This window comes from Malus sylvestris, chromosome 16, assembly GCF_916048215.2.
Source record: "Malus sylvestris chromosome 16, drMalSylv7.2, whole genome shotgun sequence".
NCBI classification, from domain to species: Eukaryota; Viridiplantae; Streptophyta; class Magnoliopsida; order Rosales; family Rosaceae; genus Malus; species Malus sylvestris.
The window spans coordinates 21,797,796-21,815,195 of record NC_062275.1 but is presented as its reverse complement, the minus strand read 5'-3'; the positions used below and the strand labels follow the sequence as shown (position 1 = coordinate 21,815,195).

The 17,400-nt window shown below is 37.3% G+C and overlaps 2 protein-coding genes across 2 annotated transcripts; both read left to right on the top strand.

Moving 5' to 3' along the window:
* The first annotated feature begins 3,616 nt into the window (after nt 1-3,616).
* LOC126606901 (3-isopropylmalate dehydratase large subunit, chloroplastic-like) lies at nt 3,617-10,245 on the top strand. Its single transcript, XM_050274289.1, has 15 exons — nt 3,617-3,842; nt 3,938-4,069; nt 4,175-4,345; nt 5,073-5,225; nt 5,308-5,376; nt 5,457-5,573; nt 7,123-7,197; nt 7,370-7,447; nt 7,542-7,637; nt 7,851-7,900; nt 8,468-8,522; nt 8,633-8,764; nt 9,261-9,308; nt 9,430-9,588; nt 9,846-10,245. Exons 1-15 carry the CDS (start codon nt 3,792-3,794, stop codon nt 9,984-9,986), a joined length of 1,527 nt encoding a protein of 508 aa, XP_050130246.1. The 5' UTR covers nt 3,617-3,791; the 3' UTR covers nt 9,987-10,245.
* Nucleotides 10,246-13,793: 3,548 nt separating this feature from the next.
* On the top strand, nt 13,794-14,503 carry LOC126606902 (uncharacterized). The gene is made up of 2 exons (XM_050274290.1): nt 13,794-13,949; nt 14,115-14,503. Exons 1-2 carry the CDS (start codon nt 13,820-13,822, stop codon nt 14,426-14,428), a joined length of 444 nt encoding a protein of 147 aa, XP_050130247.1. The 5' UTR covers nt 13,794-13,819; the 3' UTR covers nt 14,429-14,503.
* Nucleotides 14,504-17,400: the final 2,897 nt, after the last annotated feature.

Below are 17,400 nucleotides of genomic sequence, written 5' to 3'. Positions count from 1 at the left end.
AGATGAGGGTTGATCAACCCATGTAGAAATGCACATCCTCGTATTTTTAAAGGACGTTAGCCAATCAGCAGCCCTATTTGCTGATCTGGGAATTCATGACCAGCGACACAATTGGAAAGCATGCCCTAGTTGAAGAACTTTTTGGAGGATAGGGCCTACGCTTCCCATCTGCCAGAGATAGGAGAGGTGTTGAGACATATGATTGTTTCCTTTGAATCAGACTACTACAATCCTTGCATGACCAATTTGTGATGCAATTGTTAATGCTTCAGCTACTTCATCCCTAGAAGCCGAGATCTTGATTCTTTTTGCAGCTACAAATCGACAAGCATAGAGCTGGTATGGTATTGATGTGCTTTGAAAGAAAAAAAACTGTTTCTGCTGTGCTGTGAGAATAAGGTCATTTTTGCTGCTTCGCGTTTTCAGTTTTTTTTCACCAAAAAACTGTGAAAATAAGCTGTTTTTAAGTGTGTACCAAACACCTTTTTGAGCTCAACTTATTTTGATACCCACTTTTTATAAAAGCACCTCAATACTAAACCAGTACATATTCTTTAATAATCACCCCGACATAGCCGCCTTGTTGCCCGTGTTGCCAGCTTGCATCCGCATTAACTTGATCCATATCAGAAGTTGGAGGTGACCAACAGGTAATACTCCTTGGGATTTCGTGATGTGCCTGATCAGGGTGTTTGCTTCAGTGCATAGGAGAGACTGGATTATGATTAAAAACAGCATTACACCTTGCTTTCCATATGTTCCAACAAGTAAAAGCAATGAAAGTTAAAATTTGTTTCCTATCCATCACATTTCCCACACTCAATTCAATCATTGTCTGTAGCCAAACACTAAAAGAAGTGATGTTCGAACGATTTACCCGATAGTTGAATTGGCCTCCGAACCATACTGCTTCTACCCAGGGGCATAAGAGCAGCAAGTGCTCAATAGTCTCATCCTGTCGCAAACATAAAGGACAAGCAGAAGTAGGAGTCGAACGTCGTTTAAAAAGCTCTGCCATAGTAGCAAGAGCCCGGTGTAAAGCTTTCCATACAAGGTTGCTATTTGGCATGGAAGTAGACGGGGACGATTGGCCATTAGGATTATTCACTGCATGGAGCCAATAATAACCCGACTGTACAATGAACACCCCGTTCTTTTCCATGGGCCAAATAAGACGATCAGAGCAACTTGAAAGCTCAAGAGGTAAATTCATGATCAAAGGATGCTCTCGCTGTGATATAATATTTGCAATGGGTTCCAGGTTCCAATTGCCATTATGACTGCATATTAAAGAACTTACTCGTTGACCTTTATTAGCATTGCCATCAAAACGAGGAATAGGATGTCCTTCGGGAATTGAGGGTACTATAGTGTTCTACTAGCAGCAGGTGCACCTGCGCGCTGCCACGGCCTTTGTAACTTTATTCAATGTACGGAAAGTCTTGAAAGTACATGTGGCAAAGGGTACCGTTTACTATTAACATCCGTGTGAAGTCTCGAAACTTTGTTTAAGTTAACAAAATTGTGGGTATTAGCATGTCATACTCAGAAAGTCTTATTTACATCATATATTACATGAGAAAAATTGAGAATGTTGGTACAATGCATTTACATTGGTAAGTTGATAAAATGGCCCAGCGAACTAAAACTGATGAAATACCTCTAACTTCACCATTAAAATCAAAGCAAAAGAGATTGAATTAATTTAACGTTCACTTTAGAGTTATGATCCAATTTCGGATTTTCATATTGTAAATGAGTTCCAAGTCACAAATAACACTTGGCCTATAAATGAACAACCTTTTTATGCCCTTCCATAGGATCCTTTGTAACGGTGATGATTTTGCCACGACTTGCAACCTCTACACTTTCCCCATCAAATGGTAACTTCATACAGCAATGCAAAATTAGAATTTCTCCCGAGTGTGGAAAAGAAATAGTTGATAATATAATTTTTGGATGGTTTGTCCCGATAAGTGTAACATCCAATATCGTTTAGGGGAGTAGTTCATGTAAGCCCTATATGTATATTCTCATCTCTACCTAGCACGAGGCATTTTGGGAGCTCACTGGCTTTGATTTCCATTGAAACTCCGAAGTTAAGCTAGTTCGGGCGAGAGCATTCCCAGGATAGATGACCCACTAGGAAGTTCTCGTGTGAGTACCCAGAAACAAAACCGTGAGGGCGTGACAATATCGTGCTACGGCGAAGTCGAGCCCGGGATGTGGTGGGGGCCCGGGCTGGGATGTGACATAAGGGTTGTTTTCAACTTTTATTAAATTACTTTCACAACATATCTCACCAGTTTCTTCTCATTTTATGGAAGAATAATTCATTTCCAAGTGTCTTGATATTTCGGATTTGATATCAAAAGTTGAGATTAAAACAATAAAAACACGTTCATTTATTCAAGTGAGTAGATATAACATCCAATGAGTCTTCATATTGAATTATGTACTTTTTCTATATATTGAAATCTATGATATGAGAACATGCTTATTTACATGAATGAATACACATGATATGAGTATCATTTCCATTACAGACATAATCAGCGTTTACTAACAATTTAACACACAAGAAATATGTATGTTATATCTCAACAACAAAGTATGAATTATGAGGAGAGACTTCTGTGGCAAAGCCACCAGATGGTCTCTTCTTTGTTTTTCTTTTGTTTTTTTTCTTTTAATACTATGCATCATCTAATTCATAATTTATCTCATTTTCAATAAGTAAATATGCCCTTATTGTGGAGGTTAATGTATACCAATCCTCGACAACAATTTGAATATTAAAGAAGAATCCGAGCCCTAAGCCAAAATCCCAAAAAGCACTATTAAACTTCAGTTAATTATCCTTTACTTTCTTTTGGGTTTATATTATTAGCTAAACCAACACTTAACACTACATTTGTTGAGTGATTAAACTTGTAATCCACATGAAATTTCTCATATAATCTGCCTAACTTTATTCGCGCTTGTCTCAATAAATAATAGAAAAAACATTTCAAGGATTTAAGTGTGGAATAATACCTTAAAACTTTTTCTCCTTATCCGTCTTACACATGGCAATCACACGAGTAAATTTGGTTCAAGTATCAACGGAAAGTTCGATTGTCAAATCTAAACTGCAAATCCTACTTTTCATCTATTTTTTTGGTTAAGCACGTGTTACATATCTGCTATATAAATTTGGTCAACTGCCACTATTCACTATACAATAACAAATATCAATAATTCGATAAGAACTTGCATGACACGGTTAATTGTCACATGACATGCCACGTCAATAATATAAAGATATGTGTTAGCTTATTTTACATGTTTTTATGTTATTAATACGAAATGACACCATAAGAGTGAACTAATGTCATCCAAATAATTCTCCAATAAATGAGATAGGAGATAGGAAAGAGAGCCGATTCTATCACAGTGATCGCAACTTCCCTTTGTTTTTGGTCAACCGTATATTTGTTAGATTAAATATTAGATTACGAAGCTGACATGATTTGAATTCACGTTGTAATGCAAGGCAAGAGTAACACTATTCTCTGCTATTGTAAATTACTTAATTATCTCAACCTAAACAAAGCAAGGCCAATCACATACCCGACACGTCATTCGTGCCTCAGAGTCACACAGCCCCTCCCAAACACACGCCCCTCAGCCGCCTCCTCCCACAAATCCCAGAACCAAAACACAACTCTTTCAATTTTTTTGTTCACTTTCTTCTTCTTCTCCAGCGGAATCAGATCTCCGCCGCATAAGCTCGCATTCTCACGCCCCACATGGCTTGCTCCACCGTTACTCCGCCGTCCACCTCCTTCATCGGCTACAAGGTCCCTTTTGTTTTTTTGGTTCCAGCTCTGTTTTTTTTTTTCCAATTTTTTTTGGATGTTCACTAAATTTCTGGACTTGTGATTTTGAACCTCAGAAGGATTTGAATCTCTCTGCTTTCTCCTCTGCGACGCCGCTTTCCAGTCAGAAATGCAAGAGAAAATCCAAGAAAATTTGCTCTGTCATGTCTCCGCAGCAATCGGAGCGCAAGCCCGCCACCACCGGCTCGGTCAGGATCTTAATTTTCCATTTTTGTTAATTGGTTTTGTGCAATTAGGATTAATGGGAATCTCCATTTGGCGGGTTTTTGAATTGGGGTTTGGTTAATTTTCAGGTTAAGACCGGGATGACGATGACTGAGAAAATATTTGCTAGAGCTTCTGAGAAAACCCAGCTGAGTCCGGGTGAGAATGTTTGGGTTGATGTCGATGTTTTGATGACCCATGACGTCTGTGGCCCGGGGTCAATTGGAATCTTCAAGAAAGAGTTCGGCCAGAACGCAAAGGTACTTCCTTTTCTTCTTCTTGTTTATGTTTTTGCTTTTGCTTTTGCTTTTGTTTTTCCGAGAGGATTACTGTATTAAACACCCAAAAGACTAGCAGTAGAATCAGAAACCATATTCGTAGGTTGCGAAAATGGAAAGGGGTTGGGACGAATTTTTAGTCAGACTTAATAAGTTCATTGATCAAGTTGGGTTGTTGTTGGCTCTTTTGGCAATGGTAATGATCACGTTAGAGAATCTACTTCTAAGTGTCAGGTTAGGCCAGCTTCACAAGAAACGTTGTGCATGAATGTGTCCCAAATGGTTTCTGCACATCACTGCAAGAGTCAAGGAACAATAGCATCATAGTGTAGCTTTGACCTAACCCCATGGTGGATGGCAGTCATGAGAATGTTGTCTGTTGTTTTTTCTTGTCAGTCTACTGCTGGTAAACATCTTATTTATCTAAGAGACCATTGCAATATATCAGTTTACGAGTCCTCTCTTACTACTTTGTTTCTGTTTTTTAATAACCATAACCAATCACATATAAGGAAATAAAAGAAGGAATTCATTTTCATGGACCTCGTTCCTTGATGGCATATTTTATTTGTTTAGCTCACTATCCATCATCTCTGTATGTGTGTTGTTTGTTATTGAAGGGGTCTATTTTTCATATCTGGGATTTTGTAATCGTGCATTTTTTGTTTTTGTGGGGTATAAGTAGTGCTTCATTATTTTGATATTGCAGGTTTGGGACCGTGAAAAGGTTGTAATCATACCGGACCATTATATATTTACAACTGATGAACGTGCAAATCGTAATGTGGATATCTTGAGAGATTTCTGCATGGAGCAAAACATCAAGTATTTCTATGATATCAAGGATCTAAGTAATTTCAAGGTGTGGCTTTGAAGTGTTAAATTTTCACCATGTTTTAATTGGTTTAATCATCAGATATTGAATTTAGTTGACAATTTGGCAGGCCAACCCTGATTATAAGGGCGTATGCCATGTTGCACTTGCTCAAGAAGGTCATTGCAGGCCGGGGGAGGTACTTTCCTTTGAAGATTTCAATATTATTTTGTGGTTTTCAGTCTAAAGCAGCAATCAAACACCTTATTTGGTCTTCAGGTCCTGCTGGGTACAGATTCTCATACATGTACTGCTGGAGCTTTTGGACAATTTGCTACTGGAATTGGGAACACTGATGCAGGATTTGTATTGGGCACTGGGAAGCTTTTGCTCAAGGTTTGCAGATTTTAAATATGTTTTCATTTCTGCTTTTCTGATCACATATAATTGTCACTGGTTGGAGGATTTCATACGAATGGTTTAATTCTACGGATGGATTAGCTTCCACTAACATCATAGTGGTGAATATGGGCCCCCTTCACCCTGTTTAGCTTTCATATTGTGCTTTACACGTATAAATATTTTTTGTCATTGATATCATTTGCTGATCTTGTTACACCGTAGTGCTCCAATGGTTTGGAGTTATTTCTTACCTTCTCTTATGTTTTATTTAAATGGTCATGGTTATGATACAACAACAACCAAACCTTATCCCACTAAGTAGGGTCAACTGTATGAATCCTTGCGAAAAGCATACACCAAGGGATATTATCTTGAATATGTCCCATTAACTTGTCCATTACCAATGCAAAATGGTAAGGACTTAAAGCTGAGTCATTTATAATTACTTCCAATGAAGGGTTAATGAACCCTCGTCACTGGTATCATGATCTTCCATCAGATATGAAACAGAGGTTTCAGCTTTTACGTTGGCTTATGCCATTACACATGCTCAAACATTACTGTTCCGGATACATGTCATTGATGCGATGTCCCATGCATTAATGTTCATCTACATACTGAGAGAATCATTGATTTTTGGCAGAGTATTTGATTTCAAAAATTAATAAAAAAAAACTATGTATTTAGTTGTAGAAAGTTGTAGTATTTAAGTTGCAATAAATGATAAGGAAAACAATATGAAAGGGCTTTGAATTGTAGGTAGTGACAACCAATAGGATTTAAATACATGATGCAGAACTCTTCTGCCTTTATTCCTCTTGTTTAAGTGTGATCATGAAGGTGGTAGGCATGACGAGTGTGTGCTACCTTGATATAGTGCATCAAAGGATTCTAGAAAATGGTATGATTTGGACAATTTTAGACGGTTGTATATGTCAGGGAAGCAAGTGTTGCTTGAGGTGTTTAAATACATGCATATGAAACAACTGACTGCAGTAGCATTTGCATTTGATGCTCAAGTTTTTAACAGGCACAAGTACCACGATTGCAAGCCCAGGTTGAGATATTCTCATTTTCTATTATATTCTAATATCAAGGAGTAGGGTTTTCATTTGCTTTCCTTTTGATTGTTGAAGTGATGGGTTAGACTTTATGAAAGCCATTAGACTTGGCTGTATTATTTGATTGCGTTCATTGGGATCATGAAAAGGTGATATCAAGAAGGGGATGTTTTTCAGCCTGTTTCAGCCTGAGTTTTGAATGTCTCAAAACAAATCAATGGATACTGTTAAAATTTAGAAAACAGGAAAGTAAACCTTCAGCTATGGAGAACCAAAAACGGGGAATTCTGATTTTCAATAAGTTAAATGTGTTTTTCATTCCTGTGTGAGCTATGAATGAACTAGCCAGTTGTATGATTGTATCTGTGGATTCACAATTTTGTTGCATTGCATGTATCTCGTACATTATTGTTATAGTTGTTTGCAATAATGTCCAAACATTATTGTGTTTTCATACTTTTTGTGATGTCCTTAAATTGCAGGTGCCTCCAACACTGAGATTTGTGATGGATGGTGAAATGCCTGACTATTTGCTTGCCAAAGATTTGATTCTGCAAGTAAGTTTAACCAGGTCTTAAGGCATTTTTTCCACTCAGTCTGTATAGCATACCAAGAAGTTCAAATTATATGAGTTTGACAGGGCATATGATTTTGTTTACTTGATATATAAATTGATGAACACATCTAGCCTTCTTGTTGTTTCCGTGATAAATGATTTTCGTCTGACAGATTATTGGTGAAATATCTGTTGCTGGTGGAACATATAAAGCTATGGAGTTTGTTGGCAGCACTGTTGAAAGCTTATCTGTAGGTGAATTTAATGGTCGTCACTGCATGTATGATCTCACCATTCATCTGGTTGTATTCGTTAATTACTATTTCATGAACCTGTGCTGAACAGATGGAAGAAAGGATGACATTATGCAACATGGTTGTTGAGGCTGGGGGTAAAAATGGTATTGTTCCTGCTGATAGCACTACATTTAAGTACCTTGAGGTTAGTGCTAATGCTACGTCGGCTCTCTCCCTCTCTTTCCCACCCCACCTCCTCCTTTAGAGCCATTGCCTTCGAGTGATGCCTGTGGTTTTATTGATTTTTGTTACAGTTACATTTTGTCGTGGTTGGTATTGTCACAAATATGTTTTTTGAATGTCACATACATTTGTGCTGTCAAGCACATGCTATATAATGGTTTATGTTGAATTGCAGGATAAGACTTCTGTTCCCTATGAACCTGTTTACAGTGATGCTAAAGCAAGGTAATTTATACTACTAATTATCTACCTTTTATTAGTCCATTTCTATATCCAGTTTATAACGTTTGAACTCTGAAGCATGTATTTTTCTTTCAATGTGGACATGCACTCTAGAATCTTATGTTTAGTTTTTATGGTTGATCCATTTTTAAACATCTTTTAGATTGACTAATATTTTAAAGTCAGATTCTTAAAATATTATTTCCTGGGATTTTGAGGGACTTTGGGAATCATTACAGCACTCTGACGCACTGATGGAGCATTTGAATTTTGACAATGTTAGTAGATGACATCATTCTACAGTCAACTTTTCGAAAATAAATTCATATCAGTGTCACATTTTTATATGGTCCTATGTAGCTTAGTTCAGGCTGTTACGAACTGCCCTATCATCATTTGCAAATCTACATCAGGTGTAAGAGAATTGGATTTTAAGCATAACCATGATTAGAATGTGCATTTTCTTTTATATTCCTTCTATTGACTAACATAATATTGGTCTCTAATAATCATGAGATTTGGCCCTTTGGAATTCCTTTGTATTAATGAGTTTATTTTGTTTGCATTTAGATTTCTTAAGGAGTACAGATTTGATATCTCAAAACTGGAGCCGTTGGTGGCAAAGGTGAACAACACATACATTGATTTCTTATAGTTTAGTCTTCCTTGTAGATCTTCAATGATTGCTAAGCTTGCCTCTCTTCCATGATTAACTTATATAAAATTGTTTTCCAGCCTCATTCTCCAGATAATCGTGCTTTAGCAAGAGAATGCAAAGATGTGAAAATTGACAGAGTATATATCGGTTCTTGTACTGGAGGAAAAACTGAGGATTTTATGGCCGCAGCCAGAGTTTTTCTAGCATCAGTAAGGAGTCAAATCTCTGTCACATTTGTGTTGGGATATTGTTTATATATACTGACTTCAATAGACATCTGAATGTTTTGTTATCAAGTGCATGTGAGTGTATTTTTGTATGGACATCGATTTGCAAGATCACGCGTTTATCTAATCACAATCAAAATATATGCATGTGTGTCTTTTGTATATGTATGAATGAGAGAGTTGCATGGATGTAACTTGTATATCACAAATGTTCTTTTCTAATTAAGATATAGGCATGCATTCATGTGGTTTGATATATTTTACATTTAAGCATTATGTGCATATTACATTTAAGCATTATGTACTAATACATTTTGGAATACTTTTTTAATCTTTTATTCGGAGTTATTTGGCCAGCCCCTTGGCCTGTGTTGCATGTTAGTACTGTATATCTTTCTATTGTCTCTCTACATTGATTTTCTTTGAAATTTTCTACTGTATTGGTTTAAGCTTAAAGATTTAATTGCTTTTATTGCAGGGGAAAAAGGTCAAAGTTCCCACATTTCTTGTGCCTGCTACCCAAAAGGTTTGTCATGCTACAGAATTAAGTGCTTAGGCGACAACATCCGTAGATATAAATTTATCAAGAAATTTCTGAAATGCATGATGAATGAAATCTTGTTTGCTGTGTATTCTGAAATCTGTAGGTTTGGATGGACGTGTATAGTCTTCCAGTACCAGGGTCTGGTGGCAAGACTTGCTCACAGATATTTGAGGAAGCTGGATGTGACACACCTGCAAGTCCCAGTTGCGGCGCTTGCTTGGGTGGTCCGAAAGACACGTATGCTCGCTTAAATGAACCTCAGGCAAGTATCCTTTTCTGCAACACATTCACCAGGATCTAATGAGCTCTCCTGTCTTGGGGCAGCTGGACCTCATGGATTGTTGCAATTCACTATGTCGTCGTCCTCGATAGAATTAGGGCCGACTGCCCTGCCTTTGGGGGTTTAATAACCCCGTATGCAGATAACCTTGTTGCAAGAAAAGGAGAACATCTTGGTTTTTAATTTCAATTGTATTGAAGATAAATACTGGGAGATTATTAACCATCTTGTCTTTGCAGGTATGCGTCTCAACAACAAACAGGAACTTCCCAGGCCGAATGGGTCACAAGGAAGGCCAGATATATCTCGCTTCCCCCTATACGGCTGCTGCATCAGCTTTGACTGGTCACGTCACCGACCCAAGAGAGTTTTTGCAGTAGGCAATTTGATCATTACAATCTGATTAGTGCGTGTCATCTTTGTATCCTGCAACTAAATGTTGTTAGATAAGCAGAGATTACGGAATAATGGGTCATAACATCCGTCCTACCATATGTCGTGTGATTGTCTGGTCGCTGCCATATGTATTGTATGTGTAATTGCTAGAGCATGTTGGAATGCATTTATGAAACGATGAAATAACGAGGTGAATTTCGCCAGACGATTCTGATTTAAAAGTCACGATTTTGTTCTACGAAATTCTTGCATACAACTTTATTCAGCATTCGTCGCTCATGAGGCGCGTTGTCTATTCCTCCAGTGTGCAAGGGTTTCCTGTCATTTAATCAGTCGTGTGACATATATAGCGATCAGCCACCGCACTGCAACACGGCTGCTGGCGATTGACTTCTATTGCAACCAAAGCTAAATCCTCGCCTACACAAATTCTTTGAAATCTTGCACCTCCATTTTTCTTTCCACTGGAGGATAACCGCCTTTCAGGCGAAAATCCCAGTCAAAAAGGGGAGAAAACACTGCTCTAATCAACAGAGGCTACGTTCCCTGCGTTAATGTGTTTTTTTTTTGCTTGTTAATTATGTGCTTAGGGCAGAGGAGGGCGATGAGGAGAAATGATTATTTTCAGGACACCACTTCATTTTTTTTCTCCTGTTTTTTGGTTTTTTATTGATTCAATAGCGGAAGATGTATAAACAGCGTCCAAAAAAAGCTAACTTGAAGTCTAAAGTTAAATCAGTCCAGAAAAAGGAAGGGCAAGTTTTCCAAATGGCAAGGATAACGATATTTCATGACACCAACTGGATAATTACGATTGAAAAATTTCTCATGTTTTTTCACTTGTTTAAAACTCTAGCAATGTTAATTGAACGGTTAAAACAATTTTTGATTTGGTTGAATTTGCGCAGAGTTTATCTTTTAAGATGATATAGAAAGTAGACTGTTCCGATCACCGAACAACATAACAAAATGAGAAAGAGAGCCAAGAAGGTAGAACGAGAAGGTTGTTACCATTCCTTTAAATCTCCACTGCTATAAACATCCAAGTTAACTCAGTGCAAAAAAGGAAAGGCAATTGAAACGGGTAGCAATATTTTCCCGACCAAAAGTGGATAAAATTGAAAAATCCTTATTAATACTCACTCTCCCTGCTCTTCTTCGATTTCATCCAAATTTTTTCACACAGAAAACCATCTCAGATTTGTTTCCCTGCAGTTCAATTCTCTGTTAATTTTCGACATTAATATTACCGATGGAAGACGAAGTATCAACATACCAAGTTTCCACTGCCCTCACATTGTGTGATCCAACTTGGAATTATGACACAAACAAGGAAAACATTTGGAATCAGACCCTGCTTCTCTTCCTCCCAAATTACGTAAACGTGACCATATGTCTGCGAGGAAGATGAAAGAAAACCAGCTACTACCGCAACCTGAGGAGCCTTGGAAGTTGGAAAATCAACAAGTTAGGGGTAAGCGACCTTGAAAAGTACGCGAGTCTGTTGCTTCCGAAAAAATGGATCATAGACAATGTTCGGTCTTACTTGGGCGACAAGTTATTCGAAAGGGTTCAGAGTGGAATGGGCTTACGAGCCAGAGTTCATGATTGTGATACGAACACTATGCATTACGTGAATTTCACCTGTTGGGGACGCGGACTTTACGTTCTCAACGGACAATGGTGGCTGGAGTTTGTGCTGAGGAGAGGCTTCAAGGAGAAGGATCAAATTGGGCTCTATTGGGAGGAAGCAGAAGGGATGTTCATGTTTTCTCTTCTAGAACGGGCAAACCCAATAGGCAACTTCATATTGATTGGTTAATTGTGGTCATGACTAATTTTCTTCATTTTTGAAACGGTATGGCAAGTGACGGATTGCCTTAAAAGTTAAGTCTTTTATTTCAACCTATTACATTTCGGATTTAAATGATCTCCCTCCTTTTAGTATAGATTATTATTTGTAATAAAATAAAATAATTTTTTTTAAATTATCGGTGACTAGAAATTGTAACTAACTAATTTAATACCTTATTAATTCATATGTGTTCTTCATGGTGCTTTTTTTTGCTTGATATAACTAAAAACAATCTAACAACTTCATTTAATGATAATGACAAAAAGAACAAATGATACATTTTACAAGTCGGTAAACAATATATTAAAGTAGCACAGACTCAGAGAAAGCTAGAGAGAGAAAGAGTAAGAGAGAGAAAGAGTGAGAGTTGAGTGATTCTTTCTTCTGCTTGCAGAGATGTTACATAAACAAGTAGTGGAAATATACAAATATGTATAATCTCGGCATTTGGGATCAGATCGAACTTCCAACTTGTTCATCTTTCATTACGCACTTCACATTGTATTCCGACGATCGAGTTTTGTCATCATCCAGAGTCGACCCAAGATCACATGCTTTGACATAAATCTCAACCTTTGATTTAATCTTGCTTCTCCAGGCAGCCATGGCCTCATCCGCCGACATGAAGAAAATAACATGCGACCTCGCTGAATCCCGTACACACCACGATCAACACACAGTGAGTGAGCTTCACAAACCTCAGAAAATGGTGAACAACGAGCAGTCGACGGGTTACGCCACCTCTGCCTACGAGATCTAACGGGTCGACCCGGAGTCCTCCTCACGGTCTCGAATCCCAGATGTGTCCACGGGCTCGTGGGTCTTTCCAACACCATGGCCAATGCTTGGCCCATGGTGATGATCTTAGGTTCGTGTGACCAGAAAGATTTCGGCCGCTGAGATTTCCAGGAGCTCGATCAGACCGCCAAAGCAGCTCAGCCAAAGCAGGAGGTTTCGTTTATACTTCCCGCAGGCGCTGCAGATCATCACACCAAAAACAGCCTCATCAACCAATAGTACGTCCAAAGGCATTGAGCTTCATGACGATGACGCTGAAGAGGATGCTGAGGCCGTGGCGACGATTCGGGCCTTGACGTCTGTGATTCGGTCTAGTGAGGTCACCAATATAAGAGCAATTCCACCCCTAAGGACTTTGCGCCAGCACCCAGCGTATTTATCCACTCAAATGAACAGTAACAGACTCCAATGAACAGTAATAGGCCAAGGCATCTCCACCCCTAAAAAAATACGCTGGCACCTAATGAAAAAATGCGCTGGCACAAACGATCTCCATCCCTACAAAATGCGCTGGCACCCAGCCCATTTAAAATATTTTTAAATTTTGTCTAAAAGAATAAAAAAATAAAATAGTTTTAATTTCGGATAGGATTTTTTACCAATCTCGTCACGCCACATGTCATTATCTGAACGTACTATTTTGTGAATAGATTTCCGCTAAGATTTTCAACCAATCCCCACACGCCATGTGTCACTTTCGTTTTACAATAATTTAGCCAAGATTTCGATAAGATTTTCAACCAATCACGTCATGCCACGTGTCATTATCTGAACGTACTATTTTGTGGATAGATTTCTGATAATATTTTTTACCAATCCCGACACGCCACGTGTCACTTCCGGTTTACAATAATTTAGCCAAGATTTCGATAAGATTTTCAGCCAATCACATAGTGCCACGTGGCATTGTCCAGAACCTCATCCTTTCTTTTTTTGTCCATATAAACCCTACATCCCTACATCCATCCTCACACCAAGCTCAATCCTTCTTTTTAGCTCAGATCCTTGTTCATCGTTTTCAAATCTTGAGTTCTTATTACAATGTCTTCTTCAAGAAGGGTGTATAAACAGTTGCAGGAGCAACAACAAAGGTTGTTGGCACAACAGGCAGAATTGGCCAATCTCAAGGAAGGTGGAAGTGGAGGTGGAGATGAGGCTTTCTTCATGGAGGAGGATGAGGATGATCACCATAGAAGGCAGAAGGCCTCACATTCCCGCCGTGTCATGGAAGCCGTGGGTCAGATAGCCAAACCAAGACGTGTTGCAAACCTCGATAGAAAAAGGGAAAAACGAGGTAAAAATCTATTGGAAGATTATTTTATTCCCAATAGCATATTCCCTGATCATATTTTTAGACGACGTTTTAGAATGCAACGAAATTTGTTCAACAAAATCATGAGTGATATTTGCAACCATGATTCATACTTTGTGCAAAAAGAGGATGCTTTTCATGTTCTAGGTCTTATTCCCGAGCAAAAAATTACGGCATCCTTGCGAATGCTTGCATATGGAGCATCTGCAGATCAAGTGGATGAGATCGCGAGGATGGGAAAAACAACTGTTTTGGAGTCCCTGATGCGGTTTTGCTCTGCAATTGAAGCCCTCTACACCAATGAGTACCTCCGGACACCCACGCCAAGGGACATGCGAAGGCTTCTGAGGAAGGGTGAGATGCGAGGCTTCCCTGGCATGATTGGAAGCATGGACTGCATGCACTGGACTTGGAAAAACTGTCCAAGTGCGTGGCAAGGAGCATATAGCAACAGAAAATGAGCCAAAAGCATCATTTTGGAAGCGGTGGCTTCATTTGATACATGGATTTGGCATGCTTTTTTTGGTGTTCCAGGAGCTCAGAATGACATAAATGTCCTTGCCCAATCCCCAGTGTTCGACGAACTGCTGCAAGGAAACTCACCGAGATGCACATATACCATTAATGGTACCCAATACGAGGGATCATACTACCTTGCAGATGACATTTACCCAAGGTGATCAACATTTGTCAAAACAGTGCCACATCCACAGATTGAAAAGGAAAAACACTTTGCAAAATGTCAAGAAGGGTGTAGGAAGGATGTCGAGCATTGTTTTGGTATCCTGCAAGCTCGTTGGGCGATTATCAGGGCTGCAGCTAGAATGTTTGATGTCGAGGCTCTTCGATCCATCATGATGACGTGTATTATTCTCCACAACATGATTGTTGAAGATGAGTATGATTATGATGGCGTCGATGAATATGAGCCGGATCCGATGAACAACTTAAGAACACGTATCTATTGTGCTCATGATTAGGCCTGGCAATTCCTGACACGACCCGATAACCCGACACGACACGACACGAAATTAATAGGTGTTCGGGTCGACACGATAACGAAATGGGTCGTTATTGGGTAACCCGATAAGCACCTGTTAAGATAACGGGTTTGTTCGGGTATACACGTGGTAACACGATACACGATAAGCAGAATATTAATTTAATAATTTATAACCCTAAAAAAATACTATAATAATTATATATATATATATTAATTTAACAATTTTATACCCCTAAAAACTATAATAATTATATATATATATTAAATTAACTATAATAATTATCATAATTATATATACTATAATAATTATACCCAAAATATTAACTATAATAATTATATATATATATATATATATATATTAAATTTTATACCCCTAAAAACTATAATAATTATACATACAAAATAAATAGATTTAAATCTACTTAATAAATAAATATATATATATATATACACACACATACACCATTGAACTTCATGGGATACGAATTATACGAAACTAATTTCAACGATCCAACCGTCAAACATGTTTGTATATACTTCGAGATCGCATACGCCAAATATTGCAAAAAACAAACATTCAGAGAGCAAGTAACGGGACAAAACTTTTTGACGGTTATAAACGAAAAATCACGATTTAACAGTCATTTTAACTCCGATTTTGATGATTTTTTACAACCACACTCCTTGACCCTATATGAATACAATGATTGAATTCGATCTTCAATTTAAAATATTTACACTAGTGGATACCACAAAATCTTATATTATACTTAATAAAAGTATGAATAAACTCTTAAGTATTAGTGAATCTATTGTTTTGATGGGATACTCATTCTACAAAACTAGTTTCAATGATCCAACCGTCAAACATGTTTGTATATACTTCGAGATCGCATACGCCAAAAATTGCAAAAAACAAACATTCAGAGATCAAGTAATGGGACAAAAGTTTTCGACGGTTATAAATGAAAAATCACGATTTAACGGTTATTTTAACTCCGATTTTGATGATTTTTTACAACTACACTCCTTGACCCTATATGAATACAAGTAATGAATTCGATCTTCAATTTAAAATATTTACACTAGTGGATACCACAAAATCTTATGTTATACTTAATAAAAGTATGAATAAACTATTAAGTATTAGTGAATGTGAATCTATTGTTTTGATGGGATACTCATTCTACGAAACTAGTTTCAAAAATCCAACCGTCAAACATGTTTGTATATACTTCGAGATCGCATACGCCAAAAATTGCTAAAAACAAACATTCAGAGATCAAGTAACGGGACAAAACTTTTCGACGGTTATAAACGAAAAATCACGATTTAACGGTCATTTTAACTCCGATTTTGATGATTTTTTACAACTACACTCCTTGACCCTATATGAATACAATGATTGAATTCGATCTTCAATTTAAAATATTTACACTAGTGGATACCACAAAATCTTATGTTATACTTAATAAAAGTATAAATAAACTCTTAAGTATTAGTGAATCTATTGTTTTGATGGGATACTCATTCTACGAAACTAGTTTCAATGATCCAACCGTCAAACATGTTTGTATATATTTCGAGATCGCATACGCCAAAAATTGCAAAAAACAAACATTCATAGAGCATGTAACGGGACAAAACTTTTCGACGGTTATAAACGAAAAATCACGATTTAACGGTTAATTTAACTCCAATTTTGATGATTTTTTACAAATACACTCCTTGACCTTATATGAATACAATGATTGAATTCGATCTTCAATTTAAAATATTTACATTAGTGGATACCACAAAATCTTATGTTTATACTTAATAAAAGTATGGTATAGTACTATTGTTTTATTTTTTTTCATAATTATTTTGGTAAACTTCTCATAATTTGAATGATTTTTAATGTTTGGTTTTTCTATGCTTAGTTTATGCAGAAGATAGTTATGGCGTGGAAAACCTTATTGAAAACATCATCAACATAACTCTTGAAGGCAATAGATCAAGCCAAAGTTCCAATGCAATTTCATGATGATCGATGTAAATCGAGGATTTTGTAAATTGAGGTTTAAACTTTTGAGAAAGATTTCACAACCTTGAAAACAAAAACTGTTTCATTTTGCATATCCTTGCACATTTAAAATTTGTAATAGATTAGTAGTGTATGTATTATTTTTTTATTAGGCTCTTATTTTCGAGTGTAGATGTAGTACTTAAACGACAAATGTGTTTTAATGTTTTGAAGTAATATTTATGTGGCAATGTGTGGTATGTGCAAATTTAAGAAAAAAAATATATTTTTCTTAACGGGTCATAACGGGTCATAACGGGTCGGGTCACTTTAAGAAAAAAAAAATATTTTTTTAATGGGTCATAACGGGTGTGACACGACACGATCCGTTAAGATAACAGGTGTTACACGAAAACGACACGAAC